Here is a 19,566-nt window from a genome sequence, read left to right on the forward strand (position 1 = left end):
GCGGATGGGGGTTTTGGGTGGCTGCTGCATGCTTGGTGAGGATATGGATGACTGTTGAAATATATATAACAATCAGCAAACTAACAGACCTATTTATATCCACTATAATTTGATCTCGCTCAATTCGGATTACCATATCAGCTGTATTATTGGCTGTCTCTCTGACACGTTAATATTTGCCTTCATTTCAGTCTCAATGACATGGGGCTTCCACACTGAATCCTATGCTGTTGATAATCTACATTGTATTTTGGCTTATTTCTTTTTACTGTATGGACATGAGTGATGAGGGTTTATGTTTATACCAATATCAGTTGGTTTTTTTAAATAAAGAGGACTTCAATTTACATAGTGATAAAAAATAAAATGCTACTTACCAGTATGCATCTGTTCTTGGCATGTAGAGCTGCAGAGATTCACACTCTGTGCATAGATCGCCATCTGGTGTTGGGGCTTGGATGCTTGCACCTTGTTGTTGTCCTGGAAGAAGTCTTTGTAGTCACGAGATAGGTGACTCCTCCCTGTGCGCATGGGCATCGACTCCATCCTCAGATTGTTTTTCGCCATGATGGGAAATGATGGAGTTTGTAGAAACAGAAAAGATGTCCATGTGAATTTATCTAAGTAAGATAACACTGAAACAGAAACAGGTTCCGGGGAGGTGGGTGTGTGAATCTCTGCAGAGCTACGTGCCAATAACAGCTGCATACTGGTAAGTAGAATTTTCCGTTCGAGGTATATGAGCTGCAGAAATCACACTCTGTGCATAGACTGTACAGCAGTGTCTGTCCTAGCGGTGGTTTGAAAAAGTGAATGAAGAACAGCCTGGCCTACAGAAGCTTGTTGCTTTGCCTGCACATCTACACAATAGTGTTTGGTGAAGGTGTGTGTGGTAGATCATGTCGCTGCCTTACAAATGTCTTCTAGGGGAATGTTCCCTAAGAATGCCATGGAAGCCCCTAGTTTGCGTGTTGAATGCAAACCATGGTTGCCGTGCCCATGTGGGAGCCAGCAGGATCATCTTGAGAGACTGTTTGAGCTTGCGTACTACTAGTGGAATGAGCGGGAGTGGTGGAAAAGCATATGCAAATCTGCCTGACCAGTTCACCCATATTGCATTGCCCTTGGACAACGGGTGTGGGAACCTGGCAGCGAAGGTTGGGCATTTTGCGTTTGCGGCTAACAGATCTATGTCTGGTTGTCCCCAAATTTGGAAAAAGGGTTGAAAACTTACGGATGAATTTCCCATTCATGTGTCTGTTGAGTTTGACGACTCAACAGATCCGCAATCTGATTGTTCACTCCTGGCAGGTGTTCCGCCAGAAGATATATGTTTTGTGGAATGGCCCATCTCCATATGCTTTGCGCTAGGTGAGACAACTGCAAAGAGTGTGTCCCTCCTTGTTTTTGTATGTAATACATGGCTGTCATATTGTCCGTGCGGACTAGGACAGTCTTGATGAGGAGATGTGTTTGGAATGACTTTAATGCTAGAAATATTGCCAGTAGTTCTAGTTGATTGATGTGGAGCGCTCTTTGTTGGGTGGTTCACCTGCCCTGAACTGTGTGGTTTAGGAGATGGCCTCGCCAGCCGGTGAGTGATGAGTCTGCTGTTAGCACTATCTGTGGAACTGGCTCTAGGAATGGCCGCCCTCTGGAAAGATTTTGTGTGTTCCACCACTGCAGAGAGCGATAGGTGCGGCTGTCCACCAACACCAGATGTGTAAGTTGACCTTGAGCCTGGTTACACTGACGTGCTAAGCATTCTTGTAAAGGGCGCATCTGAAGTCTTGCGTGAGGTACAATGAAAATGCAAGAGGCCATCATCCCTATGAGCTGCATAAACACTTGTGATGGAAAAGAGTGTTGGGGTTGAAACTTGGTGATGAGAGTTTACATACTGGCTATCCTGGCTGGATTGGGGTATGCTAGGGCTCTGGAAGTGTCTATTGTGGCTCCTAGATACTGATGTAGGTAGGAGGGCTGAAGGTGTGACTTGGTATAGTTTACTGTAAACCCCAAGTTGTGTAGCAGTTGAATGGTTTGATAAGGATGGCGAACACATTGGTTGTGTGACTCGGCTTTTATTAGCCAGTCGTCCAGGTATGGAAATACATGGATTTGCTGCCTTCGCAAGTGCGCTGCTACTACCACAAGACACTTTGTGAATACCCTGGGTGCTGTGGTCACCCCAACTGGGAGAACTGTGAATTGATAGTGTTGGCCGTCCACTGTGAACCTTAGCTATTTCCTGTGAGCAGGGTGTATGAGAATATGGAAGTAGGCGTCCTTGAGATCTAGTGTGGTAAGGAAGTCGCCTTGTTGAAGCAGTGGAAGAACTTGCTGAAGAGTGATCATGTGAAAATTATCTGATTGTATGTAGAGATTGAGAAGTCTGAGGTCCAGTATTGGCCGTAGCGTACCGTCCTTTTTGGGGATTAGGAAATACAGTAAGTATACTCCTGTCCCTTGATGCTGTATGGGGACTGGTTCTATGGCATGCTTTGGAAGCAGTGAGAGAACTTCCTGTTTGAGGAGTGTCAGATGTTCTGTGGACATTGGACGCTGCTTGGGTGGTATGGTGGGGGGATGTGCAGTAAGTTCCAGGCAGTAACCATACTGCATAATTTGTCTTACCCACCTCTCTGTAGTGATGGAATTCCAGACAGGTAGGAACTGTGAGTCTCCCTCCGACCGGAGTGGAATGGTCTGGAGGGAAGTCACTGTTTATTAGTGGGAGAGGCGCGAGTGTTGTTGTTACCTCGGCCCCTACCCTTGTCGTTATTTCCTCTGTACCCATCTCTAAAATATCCCTTATTGGGGGATGTTTGTGTGTTTTTTTATATGAGGAATCAACCGTGTCTGTACTGATGTTTTTGGATGCTCCTCTATAGAAGGAGAGTCGAAAGGAACCTCGTGTGGATGGAGACTGTAATGCTCCCATGGATTTAGCAGTCTGTGTCCTTTTTCATTTTTTCTAAAGCTGTATCTACAGCTGGACCAAAAAGCTGTTCCTGATTGAATGGCTGATTGAGGATAGTCATTTGTACCTCCTGTTTGAAACCAGAAATGCGCAGCTAGGCATGTCTTCTTAGTAACACACTAGTGTTGACGGATCTAGATGCGGTATTTGCTGCATCGAGGGCACATTTAATTTATGCATTTGTTATTAATTTGCCTTCTTGAATCAAAGCATTGGCATTGGTTTTGTATTGATCAGGCAAATGCTGCATTAGGGATTCAAGCTAGTCGTAATGAGCCCTATCGTACCTGGCAAGTAATGCCTGCGCATTAGCTATCCTCCAGTGATTAGCTGCCTGGGCAGCAACTCGCTTGCCCGAAGCGTCTAATAATTCAGACTCCTTATCTGGAGGTGGAGCATCACCGGAGGCCAGAGAGTTGGCCCGCTTTCTAGCGTTGGTCAGAACTAGGGAATCTAAGGGAAGTTGACCTTTGATGTAGGTGGGATCATTTGGGGCGGGTTTATATTTTTTATCAATTCTAGGATTCAGAATTCTAGCCCTTACAGGGTCCTTGAATATGTCTGGGGCATATTTAATGACACCTTTTAACATGGGTAATGTTGGAACTGTCCTTTATGACTGTGCAAACGTGTCTAGTAGGAAGTCTTCCTCTGTGGGGTCTGAATGCATTTGAACACCATGGTACTGGGCAGCCCTATTAATAAGCTGACTAAAGCCAATATTGTCATCTGGGGGAGATGGCTTTGTCGGGTATACATCGGGATCCGGAAGGTCTGGAGGACTTACTGGGTCATCATAGTCATCCCATGGGTCCTGTGGCACGTCTGTGTAGTAATCCCATGGGTCCTGTGGCACGTCTGTCGTCATCATCAGGGTCAGTGAAAGGGTCATTATTCCTTACCCCCACCCCCTAAATCATCATCATCTGGTGGTGTTGGTGAGTATGGGAGACTTTGGAGGAGAGAAAGGCTTAATAGAAAGAACAGGAGAAGAGGGTCTTAAAGGTGAAGTGGCACAGTGTCTTTTCTTTACAGGCACATCAGGGATGTGTGGGGTGTCCAATTTCCTCTTCTTGTGTGGAACGTGGAAAATATGGCCTGTCTTGGGGTCCACTTGGAGAGGTCTCTGTTTCGGATCAATGGGATCCGGCCGAAAAAGTTCTTCCTCTTCTGTAACCGCTTTCAGTGCCGATTTTTTCGGTCCCGAGCAAGGTTTAGATTTCTGCTCTGGAGCCTTTGAAGGGGTTTTTGGATCCTTCAGCTTAGAGTCAGAAATCTTCTTCGGTTCGGAGTGTTTCGGTTTCGGATCCGAGGCCTTTTGCTCCTTCGGTGCCGATGTCTTTTTGGGAATTGCAGGAGTAGGATGAGCTCCCAGCTTCGGTGCCGACGGTGTCTGGGGGGCACTGATATGCGGTTTGCTCGGTCCCGAGCTGCCGGAAGGCTTTTCTTTTGTCTTCGGAGCCGAGCCAAAGGGCGGGGCTACTGAAGCTTTGTTTTGGTCGTGACTGGGGCCTGCAGGCGAAGATTTGATCGGTGCCTTGTTTTTCTCGGGTAGGGTCGGGGCAGGGGTACTTGAACTCACTCGTTGACCAGGAGTGATGTGGTCATCGGAATCGGACTCGTCTGCCTCGGAAACGATGTCCAGATCCTCCGAATCTACTGCCTCAGGAACATCGGGCCTTCATCGAAAATGTCTTCTGGCACCGGTGCAGCTTGTTGCGCCATAACGTGTCGTCGGGCCCGGCGATCACGGATAGTCTTCTTGGAGCGGAAGGAGGCGCAGGCTTGGCAGTTTTTCTCCTCATGCTCGGGCGAGAGACAGAGGTTGAAGACCTTGTGTTGGTCGCTGTGTGGAAATTTAGCTCCACACTGGGGGCATTTTTTAAATGGAGTCCTTTCCATTAGCCGTAGGCCCGAATGGCGCCGACAGGCCCAGCGGCCCGCGGCGATGACCGGAATCGAGTATTTGAGTAGCGCGTCAAAAAGCAGGTGATCGAAAACAATACCGTTGAGTTTGATATGCTTTGCGCGCCGAAAAGCTTTGGATAACACTGTACCGAACCAGGGCGCTGAAGTTACATCCTTACCTGATGGCGGGAAAAAACTATCTGAGGATGGAGTCGATGCCCATGCGCACTATCGTCCAAGGGAGGAGTCACCTATCTTGTGACTACAAAAGACTTCTTCCAGGACAATAACAAGGTGCAAGCATCCGAGCCCAACACCAGATGCCGATCTATGCCAAGAGTGTGAATTCTGCAACTCACAAGCCTAGAACAAATGTTTTGCTGCATTGAACAGAATTTTCTCAATCTTGTCGTGACACCTGTATCCTTAATGTATGAATCCAGATGGACTACTATCGGTCGCAGAAAGGTTTCTAAATAATTTGAAACAGGTTCTGTAAATTATTTGAAGCTAGACACTATCGTTCTTAATTATGGATCCTATTGATTTTAGGAACACCACAGATTACTAGGGAGTGAGGATTCTATATAATTAGATGCTCCTTTGACAGTGTATCCTCACTGTAGTGCTTCTATCATCAGACTTTGTATTTTGTGTTTTAATGTATTCAAAACATAAATTCCAACTTAAAATATTCTGAAACAGAGAGCATCACTTTAGGCAATGCTCCCTCCTTTATAACATGGCTTAATTGTGATACTAGCATCTTGTTTTCATTTTACCAAGGTGGACATCTCTTCTCTTCTTAAATTCGCTTTGCTATGTGGGACAAATTTGGTGATATTCCTCAATTTTCTTTTTTGTCTTTTGAGAGTGGTGGCTGTATTCTATGCTCAACTATTTTTGAGGTGGAACCCCTGAGGGTCCATCCTTGTGAGTAGAAGGAGGTGTGGGTGTTTTGGGGTAGTCTTTATCCAAGGTGCAAGCCCCTCTGCACCCCCTCTTCTGAGGAAAGTGTGTGTTTGGTCTCTCCTCTGCCTGACCTGGGGATATGCTAGATAGACCTCCCCTATCTAAGTAATGTTCCTTTAGGTCACTGGATCCAAAAACCAGTGTAGAGTCTAACGTGCTCTAGTGCAGCATCCTTTAATATACCCAGTGACACTTCCTCCTGTAGCTTTCATTTTTTATACTTCCAAGACCTTACAGGCCGAGCACTCTCATCCTTGTGTTCTTGAGGTAAATAAAGGAAACATACTTGATGAAGGTCAGTTCCTGTGAATTTAGAATTGCATTTAGAGCAAACCTGTATGGGCATATGCTCTCCAAACACCCCCTTCCCCCAATCCACCCTCAAGAGTCATTTCCATATGATTTGGTGCTCGGTTAAACTCCTCTAGGTCAAATTCAAAGTTGTGATGGTGGAAAGGAGTCCTTTGATAATCACTGTTGAAAATCCAGTGCCCAGGGTCAAACAGATCACAGTTATAGCTCGAAGATCCTGGAGCTCAAAATGAAGATCTTAACCTGACTGGAAAAAACCTGAGGAGGAGTCTTTGTCCTAGCGCACCGAGGGCTTCAGGAAGGAGGTAAAAGATATCTTGTAATCAAAGAGTTCTTCAAAGAAAAAACTTTCAAACGTCCCTGCCCAACACTAGATTCCAGGAGTGTGCAGAGCAAGTGAAGCAGAGCAGCACATGCTACAAACATAGCTTTAATTGAGTGAAGTATTATTAGCATTAAAAAGACTTAGGGGCTTGTTTACAAGCCCCTTTCACCACCGGTGCATCACTTTTAATATGGGAAAAAGTGGCGTACAGGCGGCATGAGGAGCTTGTAAATAAGTCCCTTAGAATTAAGCTACCGAGTGAATGCGACAAAAGACTTTCTCCACTTACCTATCACAAACCTGGGTAATTCTGGAGACTAATATGTGTACAAACGCACACACAGTCACTAACTTGGTAAGGGATTGTATATCAGAACACCAAGAATAAAAATATCATTGTATCAAAATATTGAAGCCAGACTATCAACTTCCAAAAGATTTTGAATGTAAATACTTAAAGATTTACTATTCTTCACTCAACATATACATACTTTGAATATACATTATCATCAGGGTACATATATGTGGCGCTAAATAGAGCACATTTAAACTTGTATGTATCTACTTACCTGGACACAATATTTTGATAATTCCTATTCTGGCTACAGCATTTTGGGGACACAATATTTCAAACTAGATATTCTGGTAATATACCCAGTAAGGGGAGTTAGGGTTATCAACGGTCTTGTGTTAGCAGCAAAACACCAAAGTGGACATGATGGAACTTTCACAACCAGTATGGATGTATACACAATGTGGCTCTGATAAAGATAGTGAGACAGACTTATAAAAAAGCAATTAACTGCAGGAAAAATGATTTAAGAAGAACAGCCTGGGAGGATCTAGAGCGAGCCACCGCAAGCAAGGACCCGAAGAGTTTTTGGGAGATTATAAATCACCCGCTCCTCTCCAATGATGCCAGGAGCATTGACTCGACCATAACAGGTGAAGCTTGGGAAGATCATTTAAAAAAAATATTTAATCCATGGGGCATATCAATAGAAGAGCAAAGGGATGAGACCGTTATTAATCCACAAACGGCATATGAAGTAAGCTTAACACTATCCTTGAGTGAGGTCGAAGATGTGATAATTAAGGGCATATCTCTAAAAGCGCCAGGTCCAGACGAAGTTCCCTTAGATTTGCCTAAAAGCAATCTTCAATCATGGGCGCCCCTATTGCTTAATGTTTTTAAGGTGGTAATAGTCGGCAATATCCCATCTTCATGGAAGGAAGCGTGGTTGTACCAATTTTTAAAAAAGGTAATAGGAACGACCCCACCTGCTTCAGGCCAATTTCCCTCTACTTACAAGGTCATGGGAGGGTGATCTTTGCCAGATTGGAATCATGGGCTAATGCATCAGGTCTAATGGCTGATACCCAATATGGTTTTAGAAAGGGGATGGGAACAAACGAGCAGTGTCTTAACCTGTCCCTGATTATGGGCAAGTACATGAAGGCCAGGGGAGTTTCGATTCACCTGGCATTCATGGAATTGTCCAGCGCTTTTGACACGGAGTAGGGAAAAGCTATGGACGTTGATGGGGGAAATGGGGTTTGAAGAACCCCTCATCACCCTGCTACGCAGTTTGCATGACTCCACCACCGTAGTTGTTTGCTTTGGCCCAGGAGGGGAGAAGTCTCGACCCATTGCCTCTACGGAGGGGGTCCGTCAGGGTTGCATCCTGGCCCCCTTTTATTTCTTGTATATACTAATTGCCTTGAATCATTGCTGATTAAACAGCAACTGGATTTTCCTAGAATAGATGGTAAATTGGTCCCCCTGTTATCATATGCCAATGATACGGTTTTAATGACTCTAACGGCTAACAGCTTACAAAAAGCCCTGACTGCCTTCACTGATTTCATGCTAGCATTGGATCTTAAAATACATTTTAGTAAATCCTTTGTCATGGTCTGTGGTCCGAAAAAAACCCAAACTAAGAAATTCACCGTGAAAAGAAAGACTATTGAGAAGATGCCCAATTTTACTTATTTAGGTAACATTTTTAATAATAAACTGAAGTGGGATGACCTGGTTTTGAGAAGGGCCCAACAGACCAGTAGTATTATAGAGGGGCTGTTTCGTTTCGCTTGTACATTAGGACACAAGCCGGTAGCTGAAATGATAACTCTATAGAAGTCAAAATGCTTATCAGTGGCTACCTACTGGGCCGGAGTATGGGGTTACCATAAGAGTTACCAGATTGAGGTTTTAGAGAATACATTTTTAAAAACATTATTAATGATCCCTAGTAGCTCCTCAACAACATTTTGTCATTCTGAGGTGGGCGTGGAATATGTGAAAGATAGTATAAATATCACACCACTGATCTTTTGGGTGAAAATCTGGTCCTCAGAAGATCTGACTTTCTCTAGGAGTATCCTCAAGGACTGTATGAACTTGGATAACGCAATGTCACTCCCTTGGCTACGTTATGTTAAGGATACCTTCTATAAGATTTGCCTAGACGAATATTACAACAATCCAGATATCATCCAACCTAACATGAAAACGATCATTAAAAACGCATACCATATTGAATTAAGTATGTCTAATCAGGACCGGGGCATGTTAGATGGTGGGGTGTTAAGACATCAGCAATTTTATCTGTCTTTTACCTTACATGTACAATCACGCTTTTTGTTGACCAGATTTGGGATGGGCACTCTGCACTTTTTTTTTTTTTTTTTTTTTTGAAAAACCTTTATTGACATTTCAATCAATAACAAGTATGGGCCTACAACCCCCCGGGGCCGGCCGCTAAGCAATCAGAACAATAAAAATCAAATGTGAACACAGGCGGCACCTCGGAGAGCAGAGTCTTCATGCTAGTATAGTCCAGCCAGCGAGCAGCCCAGGTAGGACACCAGGAGAAAAAGGGTTTTTCATTTTATAATGGAACGAAACAGTAGGATCAGGTGCCAAACAATTTCCCAACAGCGATAAGAGGCAGGCAGAATAATAGACGTAAGCAATAAACAGCAATCTATTGGATCAATGGCGCAGACACAGGAAATTCAGGATGGGGAAGAATATCATAAACAGTTGCGCCTGCAGGCCCCCGCCCTAACGCCCAGAGAACACCCCGGAAACTGTGGCACACATGAGAAGGCAACGATTCACAACAAAGGAGGTGTACCACGCTGATCCCAGAAAAGAAAAAAAAAAAAACAAGAAGAAGCGGAGAAGAAAAAGGAGGCCATGGAAAAAGAGATGAAAGACTAAAGAATCCCCTCCCCCGACCCCCCACCCTGCACCTCTGCAAATGAGTACGGCCCCCCCCCCCAGCAGTGTGCCTGTCGCCCTGGAACTAGACCCGAAATATAGAAGAAACAGGGAAAAAGGAGTAAGAAAAGAACCCCACCAGACGGGGGGGTAGAGAAAGTATAATAAACTGGAGGAGGGCCTTCAAAACATACCCCCGGCTTCTCCCTCCCGCACGGTGAGGTCTCCCCACAGCAAACAATAAGCAGCACAAAAGCGACCATATCAAAGAGAGATGGGGAGCATATATGCACCTAATATGCTAATAGCTATGTCATGAGAGTACGCAACCCCTGAGTCCGCCCGTCTACTAGATGACCACCCCCGAAGGATCAGCCTTATCCTTGACCTCTCTTTGCAATTCTGACCATGCCTACCCCTCGACCCAGCGCCATGTCCGATGTTCCCAGGTATAGAAGTGTCCAAAAACTACCGGGAAGCGACGCACACAGGTGGGGTGGAAGTCTCTGAGTACCAACACAGTCCGCTTCATGGAGGGACGTCTTTCCCAGTGCTGCCCCAGGATCTGCACTGCACACAAGGTCCAGGAAGGCGGAATCAGCCAAAGTAGACAACTGTTGCTGGAATTGTCCCTGGGTCGCCGGAGGCCGTGCACTCTGCACTTTTTATTGGCCTATCCTAAACAGGCTGGCTGGTGTGAGAGACTAGCCCCTTGTCCTTGTAACAATCTGGCCAAACAGAGCATAATGCACTTAATGCGGTTTTGCTCACTCTATGCAGACCCAAGAGCACGCTTTATTAAGCCTGTACTGAAAGCTATTAGGCCCTGTTCCTATCAGGAAGGCTTTGACTACTTGAGGTCATTGTCTACAGCTGTAATCTCTAGTGCAGTGCTTAGTTTTATTAGAATCGCACTCTCAATCAGAAAACGTTATGAATTGTGAAAAGGAATTTAAATCTTGGTAGGTATCATTTAGAACTAGTCAATTGTATAAACTATCTGGGGGAGGTGTATGATGATTTTAAAAGTTGATTACATTTTTACTGGTACACCAGGATTTATGGAAGGGGACGTGAAAACGATTAAAAAATGTTAACTGTTTTTGACTATGTACATATGTAAACTTTTATGATTCTAAAGAATCGAATAAAGTTATTTGAACTGAACTGTATACACAATGTAATAAAATATGGCATTTACCATGGTAACATAATTAACCTTACAGCTCTTTTTTGTCATGGTTCACTCAATGTGAAGTGCTGTGGGGAATTCTCTGACAAGTAATTGAAGCAGAACTCTATTGCTGGGGCTTGATTTGAACTCTCACAACGAGAATTAATATATCACACTTTCATATTATTTTCAGAGAATAATTCTTACCAGATATTCAAAGACCAATGTTAAAGACTTCTCTGTATGTACAATGTCATGCAACGTCACAATATTTGCATGTTTCAAATCCTTTAATAACGATACTAAAAGGTAAAGAAAGAATGCAACACATTAGTATACTGTAAGGAGAATCTTTACACTGACAAAAGTTGTCACCAACAAAATGAGTTCTTTTTTTTCAATAATAGATTTTATTGATATTTTTGGTGGTACATTACGCTCAGGATGGCTTATTACATACATCAGATAAGGATGTGTTACAGAATAGTGCCGATACATCAAAACACCAACAGAAGCATGAAGATAAACTGATAAGGCAACTCTGGCACAGGTCGTGCGACAAAATGTGTTCATAACCATGAAGTAATGGAAAAAGCTAAACAATGAATACAAATACTCCTATTAGTGAAAAACCTGAATATATATATATATCTTCAGCATTTCTTTTCCAGAAATATTCCACACACACACACTGGTAGATGGGTGTTGCAAATTCAGTTTTTATTACGGCAACAGCATTTCATGACAAGTCCAAAACCCAAAGCGTTTCAGTCTGCCCACAGACCTTGCTCACAGGTAACAAAACGTCTCAACGGTTGTTTCTTTTAAATTAATCACATGATGTTACATTACATCCTGGTTGTGTGTCGCCTTGCATTCTGGTTTTAGTACTGTAGTGAAAAAAGTGTTTAATGTGCAATTGTGTCCACCATGGCATTCGTAACTATGCCATTGTTTACTATGATGGTGCAATGTGTTTATGTGTTTTTAGGGTCCACTGTTGAAATTACAATGTTTATAAGGTGAAAAATAGGCGTATTTACTCCTATTGTGAGTTCACGCATTTCGTTATGCCTTCACCGACTATTGGTCTCAATTTGTATTGTATGATTTTATGAGAGATTTTCTCCCTTTATTACACCAATCATGCCCGCTAGTGGGCCATTTTTCTTTCCGCCCTGCCCATATCCAGGTTTTCCTGTATTATTTATTTTATATTCCTCCCATAGATACCTTGGTTTATCCCCCTCTATTGGGTATTGTTGTTTATTAAGTAATCTCGAGGATTACATTAAAATGCCATGGGCTTGGTTGTGCTCTTATTACTTAATGTTATGCCCTCTAGTGGGCCATTTCATTTGCAATACGAGACCTATGTCATATTTAACCAAAATCATTAGTGTGACCCTAGTAAAATTTGTGAAGTGTGTGATCTAAAAGTTACATTTCGAGAATACACTCCGGTCTTTCCATGTAATTACCAGATTCCTGTCTGGATAGAGAGATTCTTACAAAGGCTATTTCTGACTGTAGTGTACTATACAGGGTATGAGATATCAATTCCATATTTGCAAGAACTTTTTACAGTTCATTTAAAAGCGGGCTTCCTTATAGATGTGAGTACATCTCCTCATCCTTATTGAGGCCGTGAGGCGCCAAAGTTCGGAATGACAGAATATGAAGTGATTCTTTCGGTCTCAAAGTTTTTTCTTTTTTTTTTTTTTTTTTTTTTTTAAAAACCTTTATTCGTGCATCTTAAAAGAACAAATACGGGCCTACAACCGTCAGGCCGGCCACGATACAGTAAAGCACTGATACCCACATTACAGCCCCCGTGCATCAACGGTCAGGATTAACAACAGGTTATGAGTCACATACTGGAGATATCTTTGAAACCCGGGGAAGGAGAAGTGAAGGTTAATTTTAAGTTTTTTGATAATTTTATCAGAGAAAAAAGTCAATGAAGGATAAGAGCAAAGTAGATTCGAGTCCGCAAGATAGCTTCACCACACGGGCGAGCAGCAACATCAGTAAGAACAACAATGGGAGTAAAATCTCAATCAGTGAGGCGGTGCAGAGATATATCAGGATAGTCACATGAGCAAGTACGCGCCCCTCCAGAGCCGCCCCCACTCGATCCACCCCACACCCGGACCCCGAATCGAAGAAAGTAGAGCACAGAGACATAAAAGAAGAAAGGCCCATAGAACTAATTGAGAACAGAGTATTACCCCCCCACCCTACACCAATGCGGAGGCTACGGCCTACCCCCCCCCCAGCATAGTGCCTGTCGCCCAAGGAACCCGAAATATAGAGAAGAGAGAAAGTAGGAACAGAGTAAAGAAGGGAAGAAAACAGAAAAGAAGGTGGGGAGGAGCCCACTAGACACCAGAGCGCCCCGAACCATCAGCCAGTTATGGCCCCCACACACTGAGAGCCCTCTACGCCAAAAACGGCATGCAAAGATACCATGGCACCACAGTTTAAGCAAGGGATACAAGTCGCGACAAGTGCGCGCAAAACATACATACAGTCCCAGTCCCAGGCCAGCCCGTCCATAAACCATAGCGATAGAAGTCAGACTAGCCCTGGCCCGATCGCGGGCTTGGGATTAAACCAGCTCCTGCGTGAAGGCCCCGTGTCCCGAGCAGACAAAGACAAGATGGCCGCTTGTGAGAGGATGGGGAAGTAGGATCACGAAATGGCCGCCGACCATCGATTGAGGTCCCTTGTTGCACCACATAAAATCCAAACCTGGCAAGTAAGGTACAGGAGTTCCACAAAAAGGCAGCAGTGGGCCACCGCGGACGGTCCCTCGAAGCCGTTAGGTATCGCTCAGCAGGATAGCCTCGCGGACGCGATGAGGCAGGGAACAATGAAGCAGGCAGCCATGACCAGGGGGACAAAGTATCCGCAGTTGAGGTGGAGAGCGGTGGACCCTGGGCGCCGGGAGCGCTAGATGAAGGCACCAGTGTAGCACAATCATACACCGCCGCTGCGTCCCCGCAAGAGGACAAGAGCACCGGAGGACCCACGCCCTGTGGATGACAAACAGTGCGCCCACGGCCCGCAGCCGACAGTATGGGGTCAAACCCCTCACTCAGCGCCTGCAGGCCAGCGCACATCTGTAGTTGAAAGTCCCGCAGGACAGCCAGAACGGAGCCGCATGTCAGCGGAAGCTGGGCCCCAACATCGGCAGCAATCCGGGACGGCACTGTGGAGCTGGTGTCCGGAAGAGGGAGGGCGAAGTGGGCAGCGGGCGAGACCGGAGTATCACCCCCCAGCCGCGAGCAGGCACTCAACGCCATGTTTTGCCGCTATACGGTGCGATGGCCAGGGGGGGGGGGTCGTGGCAAGTGGTCAATTCCCCTCAGGTCTACGCCGCAACAGGAAAGGCCGACAGTCGCTTATCTTCTCGCCGGTCCCCCTCGCCGCTGGCTAGGCAATAGGCAAAGGGGGCAGCAGCCCCCCACAGCTCGGTCCTCAGAGCGGGGCAGGAGACTCACCGCACCGGGGCCCACCCCACCGCTCCAGCCCGTCAGGCACAGGGTGCAGAAGGTGTCCGGCCGTCTCTCCCCGGGCTCATCCGGCAACGATCCATGGTGCGAGGCGAGATCGGGACCGCGGGGCTCAGGTTAGCGCTAGCTGGTCCGGTAACTGCGGAGCTTCCAGGAGGCCGGCAAAGGCCGTAAGGGCGCAGGGTTTCAGTGCCGAGGACAAAAGCACCCAGAACTCGGGCATCCGGGCGGGTTGAGACTCCGGGAAAGCAGCAGCGCGGTCAGCGCGTCTTCGCACACGGTGCACCTCGAGAATCGGCGAGGATGGGCATCAGGATAGTAGTCCGAGGCCACGGACCGACGGAGCCGGGCGCTCAAGCGTCTGCTCCGGTCGCCATCTTGGCTCCTCCCTCAAAGTTTTTTCTTGATTGCCACCTCTCACATGGCAATCAACCATTTCTACAGCATATCAACTCATTTTCTTCCAGTCACTTACATGGTATTTCTCCATGTGTTCTGCAACAGCATAACTGCGATCTTTATTCACTGTTGCCCTCACGTGCTCAAGGATGAGCTTTTTGAGTTCACACACCGTGCTCCCCACTTACTTCAGTCTGCACGGGCATTAAATTATATAAACCACATATTGACTTTTACAATTAATTAATTGATTTTCTACTTCTTTTGATTCGCCATTGTGATTTCTTTTGTGTTGTGTACGATTTGACAAACTTTGCATGAGGAACATTTGTAAAATCCATTTATCTCCAACCATGTCTTCTGTTTTTTTACTGTTTCAAAATGACTGTGTACAAATTCATCTTTGAGGTTTTTTGCTCTCCTGTAAGTGATTTTAGGATGGTTTCCCACCGTTCTGGCCATAATGGGATCCAAACACAAAATATTCCAATGTTTTCGTAACATTTTCTTAATTTTTTAATTTGTTTCACAAAATGTTGCGATTAATCGGATTGCATCCACCTCTTCATCTTGCTGTAGTTTATTGCTCTTAATGATGTCAACTCTTGCCTGTTTTTCAGTTCTCTCCAGGATCTGGCTCAAACCAGAATAGATATATACAAATATATCAGAAAATTAAAACTCGTAAAAATCTTCAAAGAAAATCCGAAGATGACAGAATATCAAAAATATAATGAGGCTCCCACGATGGAGCTAAAAGCAGGAGACGTGGATCATTTTATCACGTTGATGGAGCTAGATAATTATGCCAACGACCCACCTAATGAATTGGAAACATACTGCGCACAGCTGGGGGAAGGAAGCAGTGGGAAAAAATCTAAATATTATCCACAGCTACCAACTGGAAATAAAATAGAGACATTCCATCAGGCAGTGGTGAAAGATCTCTACCACCTAAAAAATAAAAAACACAAATATAATCTAACGATGGAAGAACGAAAGGCCCTAAAAATTTTGAAATCCGATGATGGAATCATAATAAAAATGGCCAACAAAGGCGGAAATATCATCATCCAGGACAGGGATCTCTATGTCGAGGAGGCCCACTCACAATTGAGCAATACAAACCATTATGAGAGACTGAAGGAAAACCCAACAGCACTTATCAAATACGAGCTTGATATGAAACTACAAGGGTGGTGGGAGAAAAAACTTATAGATCAGGATGGGAAAAAATACCTTACGACCGAAAATCTGATAACTGCAACAATTTATTTTCTCCCAAAGATACATTAAAACCCCACAAAACCACCTGGGAGACCAATCATTTTCACAAAAGGGTCACTGCTGGAACCAATTGCGAATTTTTTAGATAACTTTTTGTTCCCATATGTAAAGGAACTGACATCATACTTACGAAATACCAATGGATGTGATCTCGTTATATACCAACATTAACAACACAATTGGTATGGCAGCGTGTAAATATTTTTTAAAAGAACAAAACATACACTTTGCAAATCACAACGCAATGATAATGGAAATGATTGAGTTATGTCTAACAAAAAATGTATTCATGTTCGGAGATGAAATCTACTTGCAGAAAGATGGGACAGCGATGGGATTTTCTTTCAGTCCTAGTTATGCGTGTCTCACAATGGGATGGTGGGAACAAAAGGTGTCATGGAATGCAAAAAATGACCGATATGTGGAGAAAATAATATCGTGGATGAGATACATAGATCTCATAATCTGGGATGGGTCAGAAGAAGATATTGACTCATATCTTAAGTAACACCGACACCAACCTACATTTCACGTATAACATCAGTAACAGAGTGGTGTTTCTGGACACAGAGATCTACATCATGGAAAAGAAAGTGCATACAACATTGCACCGAAAGAGTACAGCGAGCAACGCCACGCTACATGCGGAGAGTTTCCATCAAGTCACCCTAGTGAAAAACATTCCATATGGAGAACTATTGACGATACGACGAATATGCTCGGAGGAACATGAATGGCAAAAGCATAGCAAACAATCATTGATGAGATTCAGAAGAAGAAAATACAATAAAAATGTTTTAACATCGTGCCTGAAAACTGAAAAACAGGCAAGAGTTGACATCATTAAGAACAATAAACTACAGCAAGATGAAGAGGGGGATGCAATCCGATTAATCACAACATTTTCAACACAATCAAAACAAATTGAGAAAATTTTATGAAAACATTGGAATATTTTGTGTTTGGATCCCACTATGGCCAGAACGGTGGGAAACCATCCTAAAATCACTTACAGGAGAGTAAAAAACCTCAAAGATGAATTGGTACACAGTCATTTTGAAACAGCAAAAAACCAAAAGACATGGTTAGAGATAAATGATTTTACAAATGTTCCATGTGCAAAGTATGTCAAATCGCACACAACACAAAAGAGATGACAATGGCAAAGTGGAAAATCAATCAATTAATTAATTGTAAAAGCCAATATGTGGTTTATATAATTGAATGCCCGTGCAAACTGAAGTGCGTGGGGAGCACGGTGTGTGAACTCAAAAAGCGCATCCTTGAACACTTGAGGGCAACAGTGAATAAAGATCGCAGTTATGCTGTTGCAGAACACATGGAGAAATACCATGAAAGTGACTGGAAGAAATTGAGTTTTTATGCTGTAGGTCGACTGCCATGTGAGAGGTGGCAATCGAGAAAAAACTTTGAGACAGAAAGAATCACTTCATATTCTGTCATTCAGAACTTTGACGCCTCATGGCCTCAATAAGGATGAGGAGATGTACTCACATCTATAAGGAAGCCCACTTTTAAATGAACTGTAAAAAGATCATGCAAATATGGAATTGATATCTCATACCTTGTATAGTACACTACACTGCACTACAGAAATAGCCTCTGTAAGAATCTCTCTATACAGACAGGAATCTGGTAATTACATGGAAAGACCACAGAGTATTCTCGAAATGTAAATTTTAGCTCACACACTTCACGAATTTTACTAGAGTCACACTAATGATTTTGGTTAAATATGACATAGCTCTCGTATTGTAAATGAAATGGCCCACTAGAGGGCATAACATTAAGTAATAAGAGCACAACCAAGCCCATGGCATTTTAATGTAATCCTCTAGATTACTTAAACCAAGGTAACAATGGGAGGAATATAAAAGAAATAATACAGGGAAACCTGGGTATGGGCAGGACGGAAAGAAAAATGGCCCAGTAGCGGGCATGATTGGTGTAACAAAGGGAGAAAATCTCTCATAAAATCATACAATACAAATTGAGACCAACAGTCGGTGAAGGCATAATAAAATGTGTGGACTCGCAATAGGAGTAAATACGCCATAGGATGTGATGTAACTTCATGTGATTAATTTAAAAGAAACAATGGTTGAGACGTTTTTTGTTACCCGTGAGCAAGGTCTGTGGGCAGACTGAAACGCGTTGGGTTTTGGACTTGTTATGAAATGCTGCTGCCGTAATAAAAACTGAATCTGCAACACCCATCTACCAGTGAGTGCGTGTGAAATATTTCTGGAAAAGAAATGCTGGCTACAATATAATAACAGCTGGCTCTGCCGTCTCCACGTTGTTCGCATCACCAAGAGCGTCGTGTGCCGAAGAAAGAGCAGTTGCTGTGGAAATATATATATATATAATAACTGAGACAATCTCGAGAAACACTACTAGATATGACCTGGGCTCATCTTTGAGTGAGAAAAGAGGCAGTGAATAAGTGTGGTCTGGCAGGGGCTCTTCATCCGTGCACCATCTGCTGCTGTCTGATGCTCTGGGGAAACTCTCCACTCACCATCCCGCGTCTGTGGCTCACGGAAATCTCTGTTTTAGCAGAGATCTCAATAGGAGATAGACAGAAGGGGCATAACCTAGTCTTTAAAGGATGGTGTATTCCTAACCTATAAAACATACACTTAAAACGCTATCCTCAAACAATATACAAGCTAAACTCAACGATTCATTAAACCATAACCCCACCTCTATCAGTAAATTTAAATTTCATTAATTACACTTATGCTCCTCCCTCTCGCCCAATTATCAGATTTGAAACAGTCGAATAAAGTATGCAATATCCATGCCTTCATAGATTTAGATATTTTACACATGTTTCAAAACATATACATTTTATTAAGTTGCATATCAATTCGTTTTCAGACTTTTCCTTTTAAACCAGAAGCAAAATACCCAGATTCTTTGCCAAATTTCGCCCTTGGCTTGGGCTCCTACTCAATTAAATGTTTTTGGAACTTTATTTTTCCACACTAAACATTCCTTTTACAACTTACCACCCATTCTAGTCACTACTCCCCTAACTTTCAAAGGCTGCCAGTATACTTCGTTTTTTTGCAGAATACAATGAAACTGCCAGACCCAAGCCCTAACCCCTGGCTACCAGTGAGAAGTCTCTTTAGATCGTATATTACACATAATTCAGAAAATTAAAACATTGACAAAGCCAATAAAGTTGCCTGCTTTCTAAATTTTTGTGTGTAATTTTTTAATTAGCAGTGTGCCAAATTTGCATAGTGTGTTTAATTTAGTGCAATTTCTTGAATATATTATGCATAAATATTCCAAATGCAAATCGGTCATCTAGCGCCGTAAACAGAGCACGGAAACCACAATTGCTATGAACAACAGCCTCTTGAGTTCTAGTTGTTTGTGTTGTTTATGCGCTCCTGTGTTATAATTTTGCAGCGAACGGCGGCG

The 19,566-nt window shown here is 43.7% G+C and overlaps 1 protein-coding gene across 4 annotated transcripts in view; it reads right to left on the minus strand.

Moving 5' to 3' along the window:
• Positions 1 to 19,566, minus strand: part of LOC146797742 (cyclin-dependent kinase 17-like) — a 655,932-nt gene that overhangs the window by 232,517 nt on the left and 403,849 nt on the right. For all 4 annotated transcript variants that reach the window (XM_085624901.1, XM_085624900.1, XM_085624902.1 and 1 more), the window contains one exon: positions 11,111 to 11,205. In XM_085624901.1, coding sequence (XP_085481027.1) covers positions 11,111 to 11,205 — 95 coding nt within the window. The remainder of the gene's footprint in view (positions 1 to 11,110; positions 11,206 to 19,566) is intronic.

The sequence above is a fragment of the Triturus cristatus genome, chromosome 9 (assembly GCF_964204655.1).
Source record: "Triturus cristatus chromosome 9, aTriCri1.1, whole genome shotgun sequence".
Taxonomy (NCBI): domain Eukaryota; kingdom Metazoa; phylum Chordata; class Amphibia; order Caudata; family Salamandridae; genus Triturus; species Triturus cristatus.